Source organism: Adiantum capillus-veneris, chromosome 17 (assembly GCF_014529385.1).
Source record: "Adiantum capillus-veneris isolate H3 chromosome 17, ASM1452938v2, whole genome shotgun sequence".
In the NCBI taxonomy this organism is placed as follows: domain Eukaryota; kingdom Viridiplantae; phylum Streptophyta; class Polypodiopsida; order Polypodiales; family Pteridaceae; genus Adiantum; species Adiantum capillus-veneris.
Genome location: NC_140947.1, coordinates 153,892,692 through 153,913,384, shown reverse-complemented (window position 1 = coordinate 153,913,384; position 20,693 = coordinate 153,892,692). Strand labels below are relative to the sequence as shown.

At 43.6% G+C, this 20,693-nt stretch overlaps 1 protein-coding gene across 2 annotated transcripts in view; it reads right to left on the bottom strand.

The window, feature by feature from the left end:
• Positions 1-17,048, bottom strand: part of LOC147438357 (S-adenosyl-L-methionine-dependent methyltransferases superfamily protein) — a 33,399-nt gene extending 16,351 nt beyond the window's left edge. The window contains exons 1-2 of one of the 2 annotated variants that reach the window (XM_086487657.1): positions 16,735-17,048; positions 16,517-16,589 (exon numbers count right to left, since the gene is read on the bottom strand). In XM_086487657.1, the coding sequence (XP_086343783.1) occupies positions 16,517-16,589; positions 16,735-16,831 (170 nt within the window). In that variant the 5' untranslated portion in view covers positions 16,832-17,048. The remainder of the gene's footprint in view (positions 1-16,516; positions 16,590-16,734) is intronic. The other variant, XM_086487656.1, reaches the window with a different exon arrangement.
• Between the last annotated feature and the right edge of the window lie 3,645 nt (positions 17,049-20,693).

The window sequence follows — 20,693 nt, the reverse complement described above, 5'->3', positions numbered from 1 at the left end:
TGCAAGTCTATGAGAAAGAGCTCTTGACCGAGATTCATGCGCTTTCTAGCTGGAAGCACTACCTCTTAGGTGCTGATTTTGTTGTCCAAACAGATCATCAGACCTTGCGATACTTCTTGACACAGTCAAAGTTATCCAAAAAGCATATGCGATGGGCAAACATTCTTTCCATGTTCCACTTACTTCCAGATTATGCATGTGGAAGGCAAGAATGTTGTGGCTCATGCGTTATCAAGAAAGCCACAAATTTAGCTATGTCAATTCCGTATCATCATGAGTTAGATGACATGAAGGAACAGTATACTATTGATGAAGATTTTGCAAGGATCTTTGAACAGTTACAAGAGGGGCAACATCACGAGCACTACCTCCTCAAAGATGGTTTTATGATGATGCATGGCAGACTTTGTGTCACAAGGCCACTGCGACCCAAGGTCATGGAAGAGAGTCATGTCCCACCGTATGCAGGGCATCGTGGCATTGATGTGACACTTATAGCGGTAGAGACATTCTTCTATTGGCCTACCTTGAGGAGAGATGTGGATGCCTTTGTGCGAGCATGCATAGTTTGCCAAAAGGTCAAGTTTGACAGGCAAAAGGCACCAAGGTTATTACAACCACTGCCATTCCGGATAAGCCATGGGAAAGCATTGCTATGGACTTTATCTTTGATCTTCCAAGAACGCCAACAGGGAATGATGGTATTTGGACCATTATCTGCAAGATCAGTAAGCAGGCCCATTTTATCCCTGTCAAGAAGAAGATAAAATCTGATTAGATGGGACGCTTGTTCATGTACAAGTACCATGGTATGCCACAATCGATTATCAGTGATCGTGATCCTCGCATGACCAGTTTGTTCTGGACAGGATTGTTTGAGAACATGGACACTACACTCAAGTTCTCGTCTTCGTTTCATCCACAAACTGATGGACAATCAGAAGAGGCTAATTCTATTGTCTTAGATCTGCTGAAATGCTGTGTCAGATAATAAAGGCAAGTGGGAACAGTATTTGCCTATGCTTGAGTATGCGTACAACAATACGGTGCATTCGTCCACAGGCAAGGCGCCATTTGAGATTGTTGAAGGCGGCAAAAAGGTTCCTCCCATTTTGCATACAAAGGACAAGATCTTTGAGGCAGATCGATATGTTGAGAACATGGATGAAATGTACAAGAAAATTAAAGTTGCCTTGGAGAAGACTCGGCAAAACAGAAAAAGGTTGTTGATCGTCACCGTCGTGAATTGATGTTATCACCTGGTGATTGGGTTCTGTTAAGGTTCGAAAAGGCAAGGTTAAAGAAGATGAAGGGCAAGGAAGGTTGTTTCCTAAGCTGAGCATGCGTTACTATGGGCCTTTTCAAGTGCTTGACAAGATCAACGATGTGGGTAAAGACACATTGTGGAAGATTCATAATGTGTTTCACGTGAGTCTTCTAAGACCCTTCGTGGGTGATGTGCCAGAAGATATGCCAGATGAGGATCAGCCAGAAGTTGAGGAACTTGATGAGATCCTGGTACCTGAGCAAGTTTTGGCACATAAGGATAGAAAAGTTAAAGGACAAGTTGCAAGACGCTATTTGGTGAAGTTAAGAACTATCCGCCTATGGATGCAAAGTGGATGGAAGAGCATGAATCATCAGAGTCACCAAATGTATTGCAGCTTTACCTTGAAGCCCTTAGGTTACAACCTACCTATGCCCCAACCCAACGTGTGCAAAGGAGGGGTAATGATAGAGCTAGCACATCAAATGTACATATGAATTCAGTGTAATAGATGGAAATGACAAAAGTATGAAGGTCTCATTAAGTCATTTGTATCTATGTGTTACGACCTTTCTTGCGGATACATGCGATGATAAAAGAGTTTTAATAGCACAAGATCATCAGTGGCGTGTATTTATGGTATGCAATCGAGAACGTTTGCGATTTCAAGAGGGGGGTATGTCACGAGGACATGGCAGCTCTTAACTATGTCACAAGGACGTGGCAACTGCTAACTTTAGTTGTTGGTTTTTTTCCAATGGGTTTTGTTTTATTTTTGAGACCCTTTTTTTGAAGTAGCAAACAGTCGGACATTGTATGGCCAATGTACACGGTAGTTTCACCCGCAGATGGGTAGTGGTCGACACTGGAATTCGTATAGTAAGAGGATGTCTAGGCTCATAGCAAGATCATGTAGGTCCCCCCGTCGCACTTAGCAAGTTGGTGGATACTAGGAAGTGAACTCAAGGCATAAAGTCAAGGTGGGACTACCAGCAAAAATATCCAAGAGTTGGGCCACATTGCACTTTTGGATGCGGTCCCAATGAGGATAGATGGTCAGATGACCAAAGGGAGCCCAACGGAATCATGGGAACTACCATTTTGGGCCGTGAAATGTGTTCGCGCCATTACCTCCGGTATGACTAGGGGATCATTTTACAACTCTGCCGCGAAGTCAATTGGGCGACCAGTCAGGAGATTTTTAGGCGGCAACCCCGAAGCGGGCAAAAGCTTGTAAATGCGCCAAGTGGCACATTTCTGTGCACCTGCCTCATGTAGAAGAAGTGGCGCTGAATTTTAAGCTGGGAAGAGGCCTCATTTGCATTTCGTCACAGGTTAAGAGCTATCGAGTGCTTTCTTTCCCTCTTATGTACAGTATGGTGCTAGGAGTGATGCCTTGCACGCTACACACTGCTCTCTTCCCCCCCCTACGTGCAGTTATGTGATGCCCCACAAGAGGGCTCTTCATTTAACTGATGTATAGCTGTGGGGTTCATGCTTTTGTGCAGAGGCAAGAGCCTCCTTGAGCAAGAACAGGGGTAGCTAACTGCTATTCCAAAGCAAGCACCGGTGAGGGTCATAACCTCACCGTACAGGTGCAAATTCAGCGATGTGTATGCGCAGAAAATTGACTGTTTTTCAGCCATACGGATGCCAGAACCCTTGGGAATCGTGCCCCACTGGCAGAGAACAGTTCGGGGACTGTTTAGGGCTGGAAACAGGGCAAAAACCAGTAAATACAGCGACCTGTTTTTGGGCAGGAATCAGAGGGTTTACGTCAATGCAAGTGAGATCCAGCAAGGAAATTGATTTCACGCAAGTTTTGGGGCTGTTATGCTACCGAAATTTGGCCAAAATCAGGTAGTATGTAGCGGGATACAAGTAAAGGATTCCCAGGACTCTACCTTGTAATTTACCCTCTCAAAGTAAAAAGAAATACCGAAAGGGGCGCCAATTTTGGGGCCTACAGGTTGTCGGCGTCTACTCGGGGCATTCTAGCTTCCAAGCCGTGTGTGTACTTAACTGTTAATTCCCGTCAGAGGTTTCCTTTGCACGTTCTCTCTGTGCGTGTCTAAAGTAAAGAATTTCGGGTGAAAGCCAACGCCTACCGCCCCACGGGCCGTTTTGAGATACACTTTTTGGGACACATTGTGTGAGCAACAGGAGAGCAAATGGATCCGGCCAAGATAGAGACTATCCGTGATTGGCCGGATTTGAAGAACGTCCGGGAACTTAGAAGCTTCTTGGGATTGTGTTCGTACTTTATGCGGTTCATTCAAAAGTTTGCAGAGGTTGCTTCCCCTTCGCATATCTTGACACAGAAAGGAGTCCCTTTCTCGTAGGGACCCACAGAGGTGACTACCTTTCAGCCTTTGAAAGAGAAATTGACTACGGGACCAATTTTGACTCTGTCGGACTTGCAGAAGTCGTTTGAAGTATATTGTGATACTTGTGGTCGTAGTCTCGATGCGGTCTTAATGCAAGAATGCCAATGTCATTGCTTACGAGAGCAGATTGTTCTCAAGACCAGAATTGACAGTATAGATATGTGAGAAAGAGCTTTTGGCAGCTATCCATGCTCTTATTCAGTGGCAACATTACCTACTCGGAGCCGATTTTACGGTTTTTAGAGATGATGGGAGTTTACGCTACTTCTTGTCACGGAAGCAGCTATCGGAAAAAGCAGATGCGGTGGGCAAACATCTTGTCACAGTTTACTTCCGGATTGTCCATGTGCAGGGACAGAAGAAATTGGTGGCAAATACTTTGTCTCAAAAACCGTTGGTTTTGGCCATTTCCACGATACATCATAGGAACGTCGAGGACATGGTCGATCAGTACGCCACACAACAGATTTTGCAGATGTATTCAGTTGAATACAGAAAGGGGAGATAGTAGCGGATTATTCCATTCACGATGGCTACTTGATGAAAAAAACCATGTTGTGTGTTACACAACCGTTGAAGGGAAAAGGTTCTAACCGAATGCCACTGTCCACCTTTTACGGGTCGCCGATGCATTGCTACCACCTTGAAAGAGGTAGAGAGATACTTTTTTTTGGCCGAGACTCAAGAAGGATGTGGACGAGTTTGTGCACAGTTGCTTGGTATGCCCGAAGGTCAAGTTTGACAGGCATAAAGCCCAGGGATTGTTACAACCTTTTACCCAGACCCACCCGCCTTGGGAAAGTATTGCAATGGATTTCATCTCTCGAGGGCATGCCTGAGGCGATTGTCTCCGACAGGACCCCAAGTTACGAGTTTGTTTTGGACGGCTATTTGGGAGAACATAGGCATGAGGTTGCAGTTCTCGTTCCACCCGCAGACTGACGGGCAATCAGAGATTGCTAATTCAGTATCATCAAAGATTGCTAATTCAGTGGTTCTGGCTTTATTGAAGTCTTCTTGGTTGGATCAGAAGACTACTTGGGAAAGGTTTTTACCTTTGGTGGAATATGCCTACAGAAACACGTTTGACTCTTTGATGGGGAAGATTCCATTTGAGATTTTTGAATTTGCTATGAAGGTTCTACCCTTCCTTAGCGCGAAAGATAAGATTTTTCTTTGAAGCCGACCAATCCACGAGGGACTTGGTCCGGAAGGCTTTACAAAAATTTAAGGGAAGACAGAAAAAGACAGCAGATCGTCATTGTCACGATTTGAAATTGAAGGAGAAGGATTAGGTGCTCTTACATTATGAGAAGGCACGACCGAGAAAGAAAACAAAAGGGAAAGGAGAGGCTTCTTTGTAAGCTTAGCATAACATAGTGTGGACCTTTCCAGGTTATCCGAAAAGATAAATGATATCTCCTTTGGATCAAACTGCTGACGTGTCAAAGCCTAAAGAATGGAGCCAACTTACAAATGATGTGGCTGCCCGAGAGCAAAAACCCTAACCCTAATTTCTGCCAAAAACCTTGATTGCTGAAACCGTAATTCTGAAAACCCTAACCCTAAAACCTGCAAACCCTAATTCTAGAAACCCTAAGAAGAACAAGCAGCAGAAGAAGAAGTCCAACCAACTTATGGGGACCTCGTCCGATGGGGCCCCAAGTGACATAAAGGCATTAAAAATAAAGCAAAACACACTCAAAAGACTTTGGACATCAAAATATGATGATGTGGCACATGTACGAACGTTCCGGAATTCGCGGCTGATTTTTAGGGAAATCCCGAAATTTTAGGAAAGTGATTTTTTGGAGTCAGCTTTTCATATTTGATGCTTTTAAGCTTTGGGCCTTTAAATATGAGCCTTGGGGACCCTCTTTGGCACTTTTTAGCACGCAGATTGCAGAGCAGGTGCTCCTCGGTTGTGGTACTTTGTGAATCGACAGAAATATAAAGAAATACTGGAAGGGGCGCCAAGGTTGGGGCCAATACTCTCTGGGGTGGAATTCCGCCACTCAGCGTCGCGTGTCATCTCTCTCTCTCTCTCTCTCTCTCTCTCTCTCTTTCAGTTCAGTTGCTATTGAAGTGCTAAAAGTGTGTTCAGTCTGTTCTTTTCTATTGGCACATGGTGCCCACCTTGTGACAGTGGTATCAGAGCATCAGGCGTGTGCTTTTGGGTTGCTCTTTCTCTTTCTACTTTCATTTTTCGAAGTATGTTCGACTCTTTGTGTCATGATCTCATCTCTAGGGTAGGTCAGATTGCCAGAGTGAATGGCAAAACCCCGTTTCGCATGACTCATCAACTCCTGAATGGAAGCTGACTTTTGTTCTAAGCAGTGATCTCGGATCTCTGTAGGTAGACCCAAGGTAAACCGCTCAATCTGCTCCTTGAACGAGATCTTCTTAAATGAAGAGGCGGGTCAGAATCTCTTGCAATAAGCGTCCACTGTATCCTTCTTGGTCATTCGAAGATGGTTCCAAGCAGTATTTCACGTTCATACTCTCAAGTCAACCAAGAAAAAATAAGAATTTCAGCCATTTAACTAGCACAGTCTTGCTTAATAGAAGCATGGACCACCAAGTTCGAGCATTTCCCTTAAAGTAAGAGGCAGCTCTCCAAATCTTAGAGTGCTCTGAGTAACGTCCTCCCGCGAAAGCGATGTCAAACTATTGTACAAAAGACAAAGCCTTCGAAGCATCTCTATATCCCGAAAACGTGTCAAATTTAATTGATTGTCCACCTTCCTTAAACTCTCGGACTTTCTTGTTTTTGTCTTCCAGAAAGTCATACTAGTTGGCTTTATAAAAATTCTTCCTCTTTGCATAAAAGTTGTCACGAGGACGTGGCAGTTATTAACCATGTCACAAAGATGTGGCAACTGCTAACCTTGGTTGTTGGTTTCTTTCCAATGGGGTTTATTTTATTTGTTTTGAGACCCTCTTTTTGAAGTAGCAAACGGTCGGACATTGTATGACCAATGTGAACGGTAGATTCACCCGCAGACGGGAAGTGGTCAGCACTGGAATTCATATGGTAAGAGGATGTCTAGGCTCAGAGCAAGATCATATATGTCCCCCCGTCGCACTTAGCAAGTTGGTGGATACTAGGAAGTGAACTCAACTAAGGCGTAAAGTCAAGGTGGGACTACCAACAAAAAGTATCCGACAGCTGGGCCACATGGCACTTTTGGATGCGGTCCCAATGAGGATAGATGGTCAGAAGACCAGTGGGAGCCCAACAGAAGCATCTCCTAAAATTTAGGGAACTACTATTTTGGGGCGTGAAATGTGTTCGCGTCATTACCTCCGGTATGACCAGGGGAACATTTTACAACTCTACCGCGGAGTCAACTGGGCAACCGGTCAAGATATTTTTAAGCGGCAAACCCGAAACGGGAAAATGCTTGTAAATGCGTCAAGTGGCAAATTCTTATGCACTTGCCTCTTCCAAAAAAATGGGCGCTGAATTTTTAAGTTGGGAAGGCCTTCATTTGCATTTTGTCATTCTTCTGTTTCTTTGCCTTTTCAAAAGTCGTCTGACGACCCAAATAGCCTAGGAAGTCAGTGCCTTTCTTTTGCTTTTTTCCGTGCTTTTCAGCTTTGTTTGGCGCGTCAAAAAGCTGAGCAAGTCGTGCATCCACCACCTCTTCTAATTCCTTCTCTGTATACTTCTTGGGAACAGGAGGTTTCTTGAGAGCGGGTTTTGGGGTTGGTGTTGTGGTTTTCTGCCATTGCGTGTGCACCTCCTCCAGAGAGGTCTTGCTCATATATTTTGCCATTTTCGGGTCCTTGGCAAAATTAAGCATCATCTTTGTTGCGTCGCCGATCAATCGTTGACGCTCCATGTCTCAACGCTCCGCCTGAGTAGGCCAAGACGAGCCATACTCCTCACGTGAATCTTCGTTGTGATCCCTTCCCTCATCTCCGGATGCAGAGGGAGTCGACTGATCCTTGTCTAAAGCCATAGGTGCCGCGGGGAAAAAAAAATTAGGGATCCAATTTCCCGTAGAAGAGAAATCGGCCGTGCTCTGATACCACTATAACAGACTTGGACACTCCAAGTCAAGAATCTACCGCGACAGCACCAAATAACCACTTCAAAGCAGTTCACAGTTCACGATTTATTCGACACTGGCCCGGTGGAGTTCCGTGCCTAGAGATATTGGCCCCAAAGATTGGCGCCCCTTTCGGTGTTTCTTTTTGTATTAATCTGAGTTCAAAGTACAAGAGTGCGGGCAGGCGCTCACACTCGGACTTTCCGTCCAGATGCTCTGAGTTGTGAGTGGCCTACCCACTTATTTAAAGAGTACAAGGGATGCCAAAAACAGAGCCCCAAAAGCTGAAAATCAAAAGCTCAAAAGCTTTGCAAAAATAAAGCAATTTCTCTTTCTCTCTTTCTCTTGCTAAAATAAAGCAAAGAGGCTTTTCTCTTTCTCTCTCTCTTGCTTAGTCAAATAAAGCAAAGAGGTTCCCTCTTTCTCTCTCAACAATTTGCTTCGAAAAAAAGCATGGCTCAACAACTGTCAAAAAGCTGCAACACAATTCACGCCACAAATCACAGAGATCCGTACAGCTGCCGCGTGTCGACTACCACGTCAACAAAATTCAGGATTAGGGTTAGGGTTAGGGCAAAATTAGGGTTTCTAATTTTAGGGTTAGGGTTTCAACAGAATTAGGGTTTCACATTTTTAGGGTTAGGGTTTCAGCAGAGCGGGCAGCCACGTCATCACTTTGTGACACCAAGGGACTCCCAGGAGAACATCACAACCTTCCAAGGACATTATGTAAAAGTCCTCGTGCCCCAAATACCCCTGACAATGCAACCGAAGTTTGCCAATGACGGTGTAATGGCCACGTCCCTACCGAGTGCCGCTAGAACTGCCTCTGCTTGTGGTCCCATCCGATTGGGTGTAATCTCGAGCCGCGCATCCAATTCAGGTGAAATGAAGGTTGCCTTTCCTCCTCCATCAAAGAAAATCAGGGCTTCTTGATCTTTCACTTTGCCCCAAGCTCGGCAAAGTTCTGTACTTTCATCAATCGTGCTTGGCTCAATTGTGCCTTTTTAGGACACTTCGAGGAGATGTGCCCATGTTCCTCGCATCCAAAACACTTCCCCTCTATGATGTAGTTGGCCCTCTCTCTAAGAGTGAGCCGGGGTCGTGAATCCTTATCTTTATTTTCTTGAGGGCTCTTTTTATTATTACTTTCATTATTAGAAGTCTACTCGGTTCTCTGAGTCAAGATCTCAACTGTGGGGTAAGTCAGATTGCCTGAATGTATGGCAAAACCCGTTTCACATGGCCTATCAATTCTTAAATAGAATCTGATTTTTGTTCTAAGCAGTCATCTCGGATCTCTGTAGGAAGTCCGCACCAAAACCGCTCAATATGTTCTTTAAACGAGATCTTCTTAAATAAAGAAGCTGGTAGAAAAGAGCTCAAAAATCTCTCGCAATACGCATCCATAGAATCTCTCTTGGTCATCCGAAGATGATTCCAAGCAGTTCATATATCTCTTTCATACTCTCGAGTCAGCCAAGAAGAAATAAAAAGCCTTTTGCATTTCAACCATTTAACCAAAGCTTCTTTGTTCAGTATAAGGGTGGACCACCATGTTCGAGAATTTCCCTTAGAGAAAGAGCTAGCCCTCCGAATCTTGGAGTCCTTTGAGTAATGCCCTCTAGAGAAAGCTATGTCAAATCGTTGTATGAAGACCAAAGCTCGCGAAGCATCTCGGAATCCAGAAAAAGTGTCGAACTTAATTGACTGTCCACCTTCTTTAAATTCTCGAACTTTCTTGCTTTTATCCTCGAGAAATTCGTATTGGTTGGCTTTATAAAAGTGTTTCTTCTTTGCATAAAATCTGTGATCGTCGGAGTCTGAACTATTTGAGACGAGTTCTTTGTAGAACTGTCAAAAACCGGGCGAAACTTAGGCTTCTTTGCCTTTTTCTTGCCCTTTCCGAAGCTTTGCTTTTTGCTTCGCTTTTTCCCTTTCCCGTCTTCTTTGCTCGAGTCAGAAGAGCTAGAAGAATTGTCAGAAGAAGAAGAAGAAGAAGAACTGGATACTTCTTCAAATCGCACACGCTTCTTCTGCTTTCTTGCTGAGGCAAGAGTAGATTGACGACCCAAATAACCCGAGAAGTCAGTTCCTTTCTTCTGCTCTTCGTCGTGCTTTTTGGCTTTGGTATTTCGTGTATCAAACACCTCTTCCAATTCTTGCTCTGTAAACATCCTCGGAGTAGGAGGTTTCTTGAGTGCCGGTTTGAGGGTGGCTCTGTGGCCTTCTGCCACTAGGAGTGTACTTCATCGAAGGATGTTTGAGTCAAAAATTTTGCAAATTTCGGATCCTTTGCAAGATTAATCATCTTCTTTGTCGCATCGTCAACCAATTGTCGATGTTCCATCTCTTCAATCTCCGCCTGAATAGGCCGAGGCGGACTGTACTCTTCGTGAGAATCTTCTTCATGATCTCTTCCCGCATCCCCAGATGCAGAGGAAGTCCACTGTTCTTTGTTAGAATCCATAAGTGCCGCGTGAAAAGAATCGGATTTCCCCGTAGAAGAGAAATCGGCCGCGCTGATACCAGTGTAACAAACTTGGACACTCCAAGTCAAGATTCTACCGCGACACAACAGAGATTCACTTCAAAACAGTTCACAATTCACAATTGATTCGACACGGCCGACGGAGTTCCATGCCTAGAGATGTTGGCCTCAAAGACTGGCGCCCCTTTCGGTATTTCTTTTTATATTCATCTATGTTCAAAGTACAAGAGAGTAGGCAAGCGCTCACTCTCAGACTATGCGTGCAGATGCTGTGAGTTGTGAAGGCCCTGCCCACGTATTTAAAGGTTACAAGGGATGCCCAAAAGCAGAGCCCCAAAAGCAATAAGCTTAAAAGCTCTTTTAAAATAAAGCATCAAGTTCCAAAAGCTTCAAAAGCTGCCAATTTTAGCTCTCAGCACTAAAAACAAATTTCCGTACGCCAGCAGCGTAAAAAGCGAAAATCCACACGCTCTGCCACACCTGTAAGTCAATGAATCTGCGTCGCAAATCACGCCGCAATTTTCGAGAATCCGTACCAGCCTGTCGGTGCATTTGGCGGGGGTTCCGTACAACATGCCACGTGTCACTGTCCGCGGATTTTTCGGGACTGCCAGCCGGGGTGTGTGTGCGCGCTCTGCTGCCCCATGTCCAAGGCCATGCCACGACACCAATTTGTGACACATTTTAGAATCAACGAAAAACTGATAACAAAAACATCAATATGGGAATCAAATAAAAGCTCTTTTCCAATAGAATACATATACTCAAGCATTTTCAAAACAGCACTTAATGTAAGTTTTCATGAATGTTTTACTATATGTATGTGCCTAAGGTAGATTCCACCCGTTCCATACACTTGTATCCATCTATATCTCTCTTCTAGTAAGGTCAGAGGATGTAGTTCTTTAGCATGTCAACAGTCATTCATACTTCCCCGTTTAGGGATAGAAGTATGTCTGATCAATCATGGTTCTATAAACACAAGAACACATATCCACTTATGTAGTCTTTCAATCAGAAAGACAATCTCCTATAAATTTCTTTGATTCATATATAAAAGCTGATGACATTTCTTATTCTTCTCTTTCTAATATAAGATATTCCTAACGGATTCAAACAAAAAAAGTTCACTACCTGCATAGTGTAAGGACACTTTAAACAAAAAAAAACCCTAAAGGGAAAGTAAAGGAGAAGAAAAACACAAATGCACCAATGTGAAGTCGACCACCTCTTTATATGCACACAAAAAGTCTTTTGTCTGTCCACCTTCATAGGTCTTTTCATTTCCTAACCTCACCCTTCACTTACACACTTAAGATGTTTTGAAAGGCTTTTTATTTTTCCGAGATTGGGGAGACCTAATTCTTCTCTTTCTTTGATTCATCTATCTTCTTCTGCTTTATACGTAACTCCATTGATGAACAATGAGAAGAGGTTATTGCATAGGGCTTCATTTCCAGATGAGTCTTGACTGATAATTCCCATAAAAGATAATCCCTCGCAAACACAATTGGGTCCCCCAGATCGAACATTTTAATGAAATTTTCAAAGTGAGATACCGTCAAATTTGTGATTGTCTTTCTAGAGACTACGATTGCACATCAAGATCTAGCAATTATGGAGTCTTCTCGATCTCTCTTTGTGGCTTGACATATTATGGTAGCAAAAGACTTCAACTCCAAGGCTGCCTTCAATTACCTTGATGGTAAGTGTCACAAGACGGACACCACGTGCCAATAGAAAAGATCAGATTGAACAGACTTTAAGCACTTCAATAACAACTGAACTGAAAGAGAGAGACGACATGAGACACGGAGTGGCGGAATTCCACCCCAGAGAGTATTGGCCCCAAACCTTGGCGCCCCTTTTGGTATTTCTTTATTTTGCATCAACATAGTCCAAGCCGAAACTCCACGCTCTGCACCTTCTCCAAGAAGCATGCCAGAGAATGAGCCCATGGCCTCATATTTAAAGGCCCTAGGCCCCAAAAGCAATTTATAGTGAAAAGCCTTGAAACTCAAAAGCATATGGTCCAAAAGCAATGCCGAAAAGCTGCCAACATAAATCACGGAATTCCGTACAACTTCCACGTTAGCAGTCAGCGCAAACTGCGGAAATCCGTACAACCTGCCACGTCAACACTGTCAATGTAATTTTTGGAAATCTGCCATGTCATCAGACGCAAGTCTTTCTTTGTGGGTCCTACTTTATTTTAATCCTTTGTCACTCGGCGCCCCATCGGACGGGTCCCCATAAGGTGGTAGGACTTCTTCTTCTGTTACTTGTTCTTCTTAGGTTTTAGGCCCCTCGGCCGGCATCTGTAAGTTGGCTCCAGCATATCTGCAAAACAACTCAAGTTAGCTCAAAAAAATTTCCGAGGGACAATCAATTTGCTCTTTTTGTTAAGGAGTTAGCTTCTCCTTTCAACTCTTTTGATCAAGGAGTTGCCCCTCTCCTTTCGGCTCTTTTAATCAAGGAGTTGGCTTCTCCTTTCATCTAGATTGGAACTCTTGATATTCTAGCGTAGTAAAATTAGCCATCACACCCAAACCGCACTGATCTTCCATAGGTGTCTTGATGCACTAAAATTACATATCAAGCAATCTCATCCAATTAGGAATATTCAGTGGTTGACACATCACAATGCAACATAAATGCTCACATATGCATGTTACAAGACATAGAAACATAAAGTCGCCGATGAACACTCCTCCTGCATAACCTAACAAGGTCCAAGCCGGGAGATATTCAACGACTCCCTCATCACTCTTCCCGTATAACCTAAAAAGGTCCGAGCCAGGAGATATAGAGGCCTTTTACAACCAAACGCCCCCCAGACTGCAACCTGCGTCGTTTGGAGGTGCGTCCCTTGGAGGTTCAAGCATACAACCAAACGCTCCCCAAGCATCGGCCTGCGTCGTTTGGAGGTTTTCTAGCATACAACGGAACGCTCCCCGAGCATCAGCTTGCGTCGTTCTAAGGTTCAAACAATACCAAAACAGTATTTCTCACTTCTCCACCCGAGAGTAAAATCACCAATCATTGAAATCAGTATTTAAAACTAGAGTCAAACAATTCAAATCGGCACCAAGAAAAGTTTAAAACAGATAGCATCCATTTCAAACAAATTTCAAGCAATACTTTCTCAAACAATGTTTAAAAGTATCTAACCAGAAAACGATTAAAGAGGTCATTCAAGGCTTTGTTCGGACAACCGAACTTTGAGGACAACTGGCTTGCCCTTTTGCATCACGGTTATGATTCGATTCCGGACCTAGAGAGTTGCGTCATTCTTGTCGTGCCAAGGGCATGCGCAAGAGAACGTCGCAATTGCCCAACTTCATAATGTGGAAATCGGCTTTTCCACGATAATCTTGTATAGTCACTGGAAGTGCACCAATGAGCAGTACCACTTTTTGAGTTTGCCCCCCGTGGCTAGCTCAGCTTCAATTTGTCCACCCTCTGCATTACAATCAAAGTGCATCTGCTTCAAGAATTTTGAAGTTCTCCATAGCTCCAGGGTCAAAGAAAATAAGGACTTTTAAGCTGTTGACTTTTCCATAAGCTCTACATAATTCATTAAAACTCTCGAGGTGTATATCATAAATATCGGGTACTAGTCCAATAGCAGGTCTAGTCTTCTTGGCAAGAGGTGGCTCCGGGGATCTGTCTGACGTGGGAGGAGAAGGTTGCACTAAGGACGTCGGACATGTATTGAACGTCTGTCCTATTTGGAAACATTCAAAGCATCGGCCTTCTTGTAACAAGGCGTCTCGTTGACATCGTGTCAAACGAGGCCGTTGAGGTTGGTTTTCACGGGATTCCTAAGAATTTGTTCGTTGTTGCCGGGAGTTCTGGTTAATGGCCGGAGGTTCTTCTGTGGTAAAATCCAACTTTCCTTTCAAGAGCTTGTAGCTGACTGCGGCATAGTCCATAAGCTCTTGCATGGTAGAGACTTGCTTGGAGAGACAATATTCCTGCAATGGTGATGATAGTCCAATGGTGTAGCGCTCGCATTGATCCTCCAAGGAAATGAACTTAAAGGACACCGGAAGGTACACGTCAAGAAACCTTTGGTTATAGTCGTCCATGGTTTCGATGGTAAGCATTTTCAAGTTGCCCCACTTTACCAAAATCCAGACTTCAAAGATCGAAGTCATGTAACTATATGCAAAAACTGTCTTGAAAGCTTGCCAGGTCCTTGGAGCATGCGGTTGTGGTTGTGTCGCGATTGAACTCCACCATTGCATAGCATTATTTTTAAGAAATCCCGCTGCTCGAGAAATCTTGGATTCTTCTGTATAGTTCCCCAAAGCATAGATGTTGTCAAATTGTTGTAGGAATTGCAATGCTTTCTTGCGATCTTTCACCCCGGAAAAAGTGAAAATTTTGACTGTCGTGCCGCCATCTTTGAAATCTTTGGGTTGGTTAAGCGCATATCTTGGATATGGATAATAAGGGTATCATATGGGCTCCAACCATTGTAGCCTGGTGGCGGCGGTGGTGGCAATGTCGATGGCAAAGGCCGTTGCATTGGATCAGGGTTAGATGGCTGCACCATATTCCGGAACAGACGACTGGCTAAGAAGGTTGGCGGTTGGAAGCTCTCCTACTGTCTGATGCCGGAGGAGGATGTACCACCTGGGGTATCAAAGGGGGTAACATGTAGTTCAAAAATTGTTGAAAACTTTGTAGCATCGGAAGATTCTGTTGAGGATGCCGCGAAAGAATGTCATGAAGCTCGTTGAGCAGAAACTGCAAATATTCTGTTGAATCCATGAATTCTATGTCTTGCGTTCTTAATGGCTTATGCCCTATAAGACAGAGCGATGAAGACGAGAGCGCGTCCGATGCGCGACGAAGTAGGGGTGGGAGTGGTTGATAAGTCCGGGGTCGGAGCACGAAGCTAAAATTTCCAATGAACTTTGGAAGTGCAATCTTGCTTTGTCTGCTCTTTGATGGAACCGGTATGCATTCAAAAAAGCACACGCCTGATGCTCTTATACCACTGTCACAAGACGGACACCACGTGCCAATAGAAAAGAACAGACTGAACAGACTTTTAGCACTTCAATAACAACTGAACTGAGAGAGAGACTGAGAGATAGAGAGAGAGACGACACGCGACACGGAGTGGCGAAATTCCACCCCAGAGAGTATTGGCCCCAAACCTTGACGCCCCTTTCGGTATTTCTTTATATTGCATCAACACACTACAAGCCAGTACTCTGCACCTTCTCCTTTAGCAAATCAATACTTGGTTTCCCCTTGCTTGCACGTGTGGTCTCGCCCAGACCACACACACATATAAGTGTTGAAGTAAGTACGTGCTACCCCAAAGGCCTACCAATGGACACACCACCAATTATATTTTTATTTTATTTTTAACCCTCAGATTTGTTGACCCTTTTGATTCCAAGCGCAGTGTCACTTTCTGCAAAATCCAAGTAAAAATGTGAAAAATGAAAGTCCTTATAACGATAGTGCTCAAGTAGCATTTTAACATAGCGAACACTAATCCTTTTGCAAAATACAAATCGCTTAATCAGCAAACAGCAATCGTACATTCATTGGATGTCTTTACCCTTGAATAGCTAATGCTCAAGCATTTCCAAAATAGCATTCAATGCAAGCCATCATGCATTTCTTACTCTGGGTGCCTAAGGTAAATTCCATCCGTTGTATATACTTGTAACCATCTATATTTATCTTCCAACAACGTAAGAGGAGATCTATTTCTTCATGCTTTAGAAGCATCTCAATGGCCATTCATACTTTCCCTCTTCGGGATAGAAGTATATCTAACCAATCGTGGTTTTGTAGAAAGTCACATAGTGATGATGTAGCAAAGAAACTGAAAAGGACCAGTTCTAGCATTCGAAAACTCATAAGGTGCCTGACTGAACTGATGACGTGGCTAACTGCACACAATCCCGTAAATCCCGATGAATCACAGAAGCTAACGTGGCAAGCTGAAAATCACGGAAGCCACTTTTTAGTGCCAGCTTTTGTATCTGATGCTTTGCATGGCTTGGGACCTTTAAATATGTGCCTTGAGCGCCCTCTCTAGTATTCTAATGTGTGCAAATGGCAAAGCAGGCTCTCCACATTCTAGGTATGCTTCAAGTTCCATGGAGTCGGTATCACATACCACGTGGAACTCGTCTTGTCAAGTGAGAGGTTTTCTCTCTACTTTCTCAAATCAGAATCCCAAAACAAATCTCTGGATGCTTCACACTAAGAGATCCAAGTCTTGATAAGTGGCTCAGACGCCTACGCAAATGCCCAAATTTAAAACATGGACAGCAGTACCTACTTATGAACCAAATCTGTTACCCTGACGCCATCGAGGGAAAAATCTCGCATTGCTACATCATGGGCCTGCAGGACTGCACACCAAAATGAAAGCAACGTCTCAACATCAAACCAAGGTTCAGATGAAAGCATGCTAGCCTCCTCTAGGCTTACAAACTTGTAGTGTCACTGTTCACAGCTTCAAAAATCTCTCTCTCTCTCTCTCTCTCTCTCTCTCACCCGAAGAGCGAGCGTTTGAGGAGACCCGGTACGAGGCGTAGGCCGTACGCTGGTAAGGAAGAAAAGCACTGAGGCTGAGACTGCACAGCTGTTGCATAGTTATAAATGATAGATGCAAGAAGAAAGTAAGAGGGGAATCAAAGGAGATCCGAAGTTGTAGGAGGCAGAGAGCAGGAGAGGGTCGTGCGTTAAACCAGGTAGAGAGTGTCGAAGAAGGCAGAGAGCATGAGAGGGTCGGGCGTCAAAGCAAGCAGAGAGCAAGAGAGGAACGACTGGAGGCAAGGGTCGAATTTATTTTATTTTTTTGAAGTATTGTGAGCATGTCACTCCTCTTCTTGTGGCGCACAATAGCTTAAAAGGATAGATTACTAATAGCTTAAAAGGATAGATTACTGCCATCGACGCAAGCTCTAAACCCGTATACCTTTTTAGATGGGTGGTATGAGACGAGATCCATGTGGGCATCGCTCAACTCTAAGGTTGGATTCGCAGCCTAGAGGAATCCTTGGAATGAATGAATAAAAGTGAGGGAGAGCCAGTAGTAGTCGATTGATAAGTAGGTGTGCTACTACCGATTTCAAAAAATGTACTTTCCAAAGGAATCTTGAAGGATCCAGGCTCCCGATTTTAAAGCAAGTGTCAAATATCTCTCTCTCTTCTATAGACGTGTACACAAACACACCACTTTCGCTTGCTATGCATGCAATGATCTCTTTAATTTGTTGTCCAGTTTAGAGGATGAAGGCGAAGAAATCCTGAGGTTGCCCATGCCTCTCTCTCTCTCTCTCTCTCTCTCTCTCTCTCTCTCTCTAGTGGCGGTAGAGGCAACTATTCGTAGGTCTTGCCTCCGGAGTCTGCAAGCCTAGATGCATGTCTACTCTCTCCATATGTAGGGTTTCCAGGGAGGCGGGCAAAGGAAGATGAGTTGCACACCTGGGGAGGGGAGGCAAGCCCAAGGAGATAGGGACAAGCAAGAAGGTGCCGTGTCGGCATGTAGGAGAAGGTATGGGTTGGGAGAGTGGAGTGTTGTTGAGGAAGATTCCAATGAATCTTCCCACAAATGATTTTTTTTCACCGTGTGCAAGTAAGAAGACTTGTCGCCAACAAGTTACAACTAACCCAACTATCACTTGTGCATATGCCATAGCTATTAGCAATTGATATTACACATTGAAAAGGTTCACTCTAGTGATCCCTATGCTTCGATTGTCAGTTCTTGTCGGCATCAATGCACCTTTTGCGGCACTGTGCACCCGTCGGCTTGAATCTTCTCCAGTTACAAGATACATACATATACATATTACATACATAGAAATGCTTTTTTTGTAAATTGTAGTTTCTTTTTTAAATTTCATAGGCAACAATCAAAGTCAAACTGGTCACACCATTATGGAATTATTAAAGTTTGTCTTGATAATCTTGCATGGATTTTGAGCATACTGGTTTGTAATGTAAAAGTAGCTCAAATTTCTATGTTTTCTTTTTCAAAAATATATAAAGAGAATTTGTGTGGTTAGAAAAATGCTTTACCCAAAGAATTTTAACTTTTCAAAAGTTCTCTTTGAACGTTGCAACTTTCCTATGACAATGCCTTATTGCAATTTCTCACTTCAATCAATATCTGTTGTCAACTACCGCTTTTATGAATAAGGGTAGTCACTATTTGTAGACATATCCTACAATCTAAGCATCCCAAGAGAGCAAAACTCAATTTGTAGGCAAAGGTGATTGCATTGAAGAGAAGTCCCCCTCTTTGCTTATGAAGATTCCTTATTCTTTCTATGATGGATACATCCTGCATTAGTGCGTTCAAAGAGACTATAACTTGGAAGGTGATTGCATTTGAAGAGAAGCCCTCCTTCACATCCACCAAAAAAAGCCCGATTTCTTTGTCAGACATATCCTGATCTGAATGCATCCTAAGGGATGTGTCTCGACTCTCGAGGTGCAAACTCGTAGGTGATTGCATCTAAAGAGAAACCCTTTCTTAGCAATACCTGACAGCCCGTGCCAAGTAATACATTATAAGAGCTTTCTCATCCTTCTCATACTCGACATATGCTATGATCAATGAATCCCAAGAAACTACAGTCTGAGATGCAAGCTTAGGTATTTGCATGTGAAGAGAATCTCTTGCTTCGTATCCCTAAATAATAGCCCATATAAGCTTCCCCTTCCTTCCCCTGCTAGACATACCTAGAAATCAAGGTATCCTAAGGGTTGCAACCTGAAATGCAAGCTCATAGGTAATTGTGTCTAAAGAGAAGCACTTTTTTCGTATCTGAGGAAAATAGCCTCTTCTTCCAAACCCTCTCCTTTGCATCTTAAGAGGATCCCTCATTTCGCACCCTTGAGACCACATTTTGCATAGAAAGGAAGCCAAAACCTTTAGGCTTCGATAAGCAAACCACATTGGGCACACATGTAGACCAAAGCCCCACCAAGGAGAAAACTATGGCTTCGTCCAGCCCTTAAAACGCCTTCACACACTACAAGAGGTTCTTCAGCATAGCGACGCTCGTAGTGCAACGCTCAAATGTGGAAAAGTTTCGGCGTCGTTATAATCTTTGTTACATAGCAACGCCTATAGCGACACCAATCCTATAAAAATAATTCAAGAGCGCCAAAAACTCAGATCTGTAGATCTGAGTTTCGACGCTCTTTGCGAAACAGGTATACCTCTCTCTACCTCTCTCTCTCTCTCTCTCACACACGCGCGCGCACGTGCGTGCGAGGAGAGGAGGGAGAGCCAGGTATGCTCCCTCCCTTTGCTCTCTCTCATGTTCCGTTCTCTGTCTTTCTCTCTCCCACACCCACACACACACACATAGGTATGCTCCCTCCCTCTCCTCTCTCTCATGTTCCCTTCCCCTCTTTCTTTCTCTCTTCCACACACACACACACACACGCGCACGCGCGTGCACACACACACAGACACACATTGTGTGTGTGTGTGTGTGTGTGTGTGTGTGTGTGTGTGTGTGTGTGTGTGAGTGAGAGAGAGAGAGAGAGAGAGAGAGAGAAATGAAATGAAATGTTATATTAAACGTCTTCAAAATGCCAAAATGATTTATGAGACCCGATAGACTCCGTGTGGGTCTAATCTAATGCCATCGTTGTCCGAGAAAGTAGTGCATCGATCGGTGAAGAGCTTCGTCAATCTTTGCCTTTGTAAATAGACTTGCTGGGCGTCTCCCATATCACGCTAGAGTAGTCCTGATTCTCTAATGGAGCCTCGATTGATGTCGTGGACGTTTAACTCTCTCGAGCTCAATGGTTCTGTCAACTAATATATATATATATATATATATATATATTTGGTATGAGAGAGAGAGAGAGAGAGAGAAAGTTTTGGTTAGAGTTTAGGTTTAGATTTAAATTTAGAGCTTTGGGTTTAGGTTTAGGATTTAACTTTATATTTAAGGTTTAGAGCATAGTTAGGGATATTTAAAGATAGTTAGTGATTAGAGCTTGAGTTTAAATTTGAAATTAGATTTTGGATTTAGTTTTTATATTTAAGTTTAGCTTCAGGATTATGGTGTAAATTTAGAGTTAGATTTATGGTTATGTTTGCAGTAGTTTGCATGTAGCTCACATGAGTTTAGGTATGTAGTTAGTTGTTTGCAAGATCACATCTGCAAACGGCTCGTGGACAAGCCGTTTGTGCATGTGAGCTTGCAAGTAAGTTAAGAGCAATGGTTGTAAGTGAAGCCACCATTTTGTGGGGTGTGCAATGCGAGAATGTGAAGGCTTCTGTAGAGTGCTTTGAAAAATAATTTTTTACGTCCCCAAGATGGAGTTCAAAAATGACTTTCTACTCTCTTCTCTCTACCTTCTCTATATTTCTCTCTCTCTTTCTGTCTATTTCTCTCTTTCTCTCCATGGATGCGGTAGTAGGTTGGAAAGCTTTCAACGCCACAGTACCTCAGAATGGAGGTAAGCATGTAATGTCCACAGTA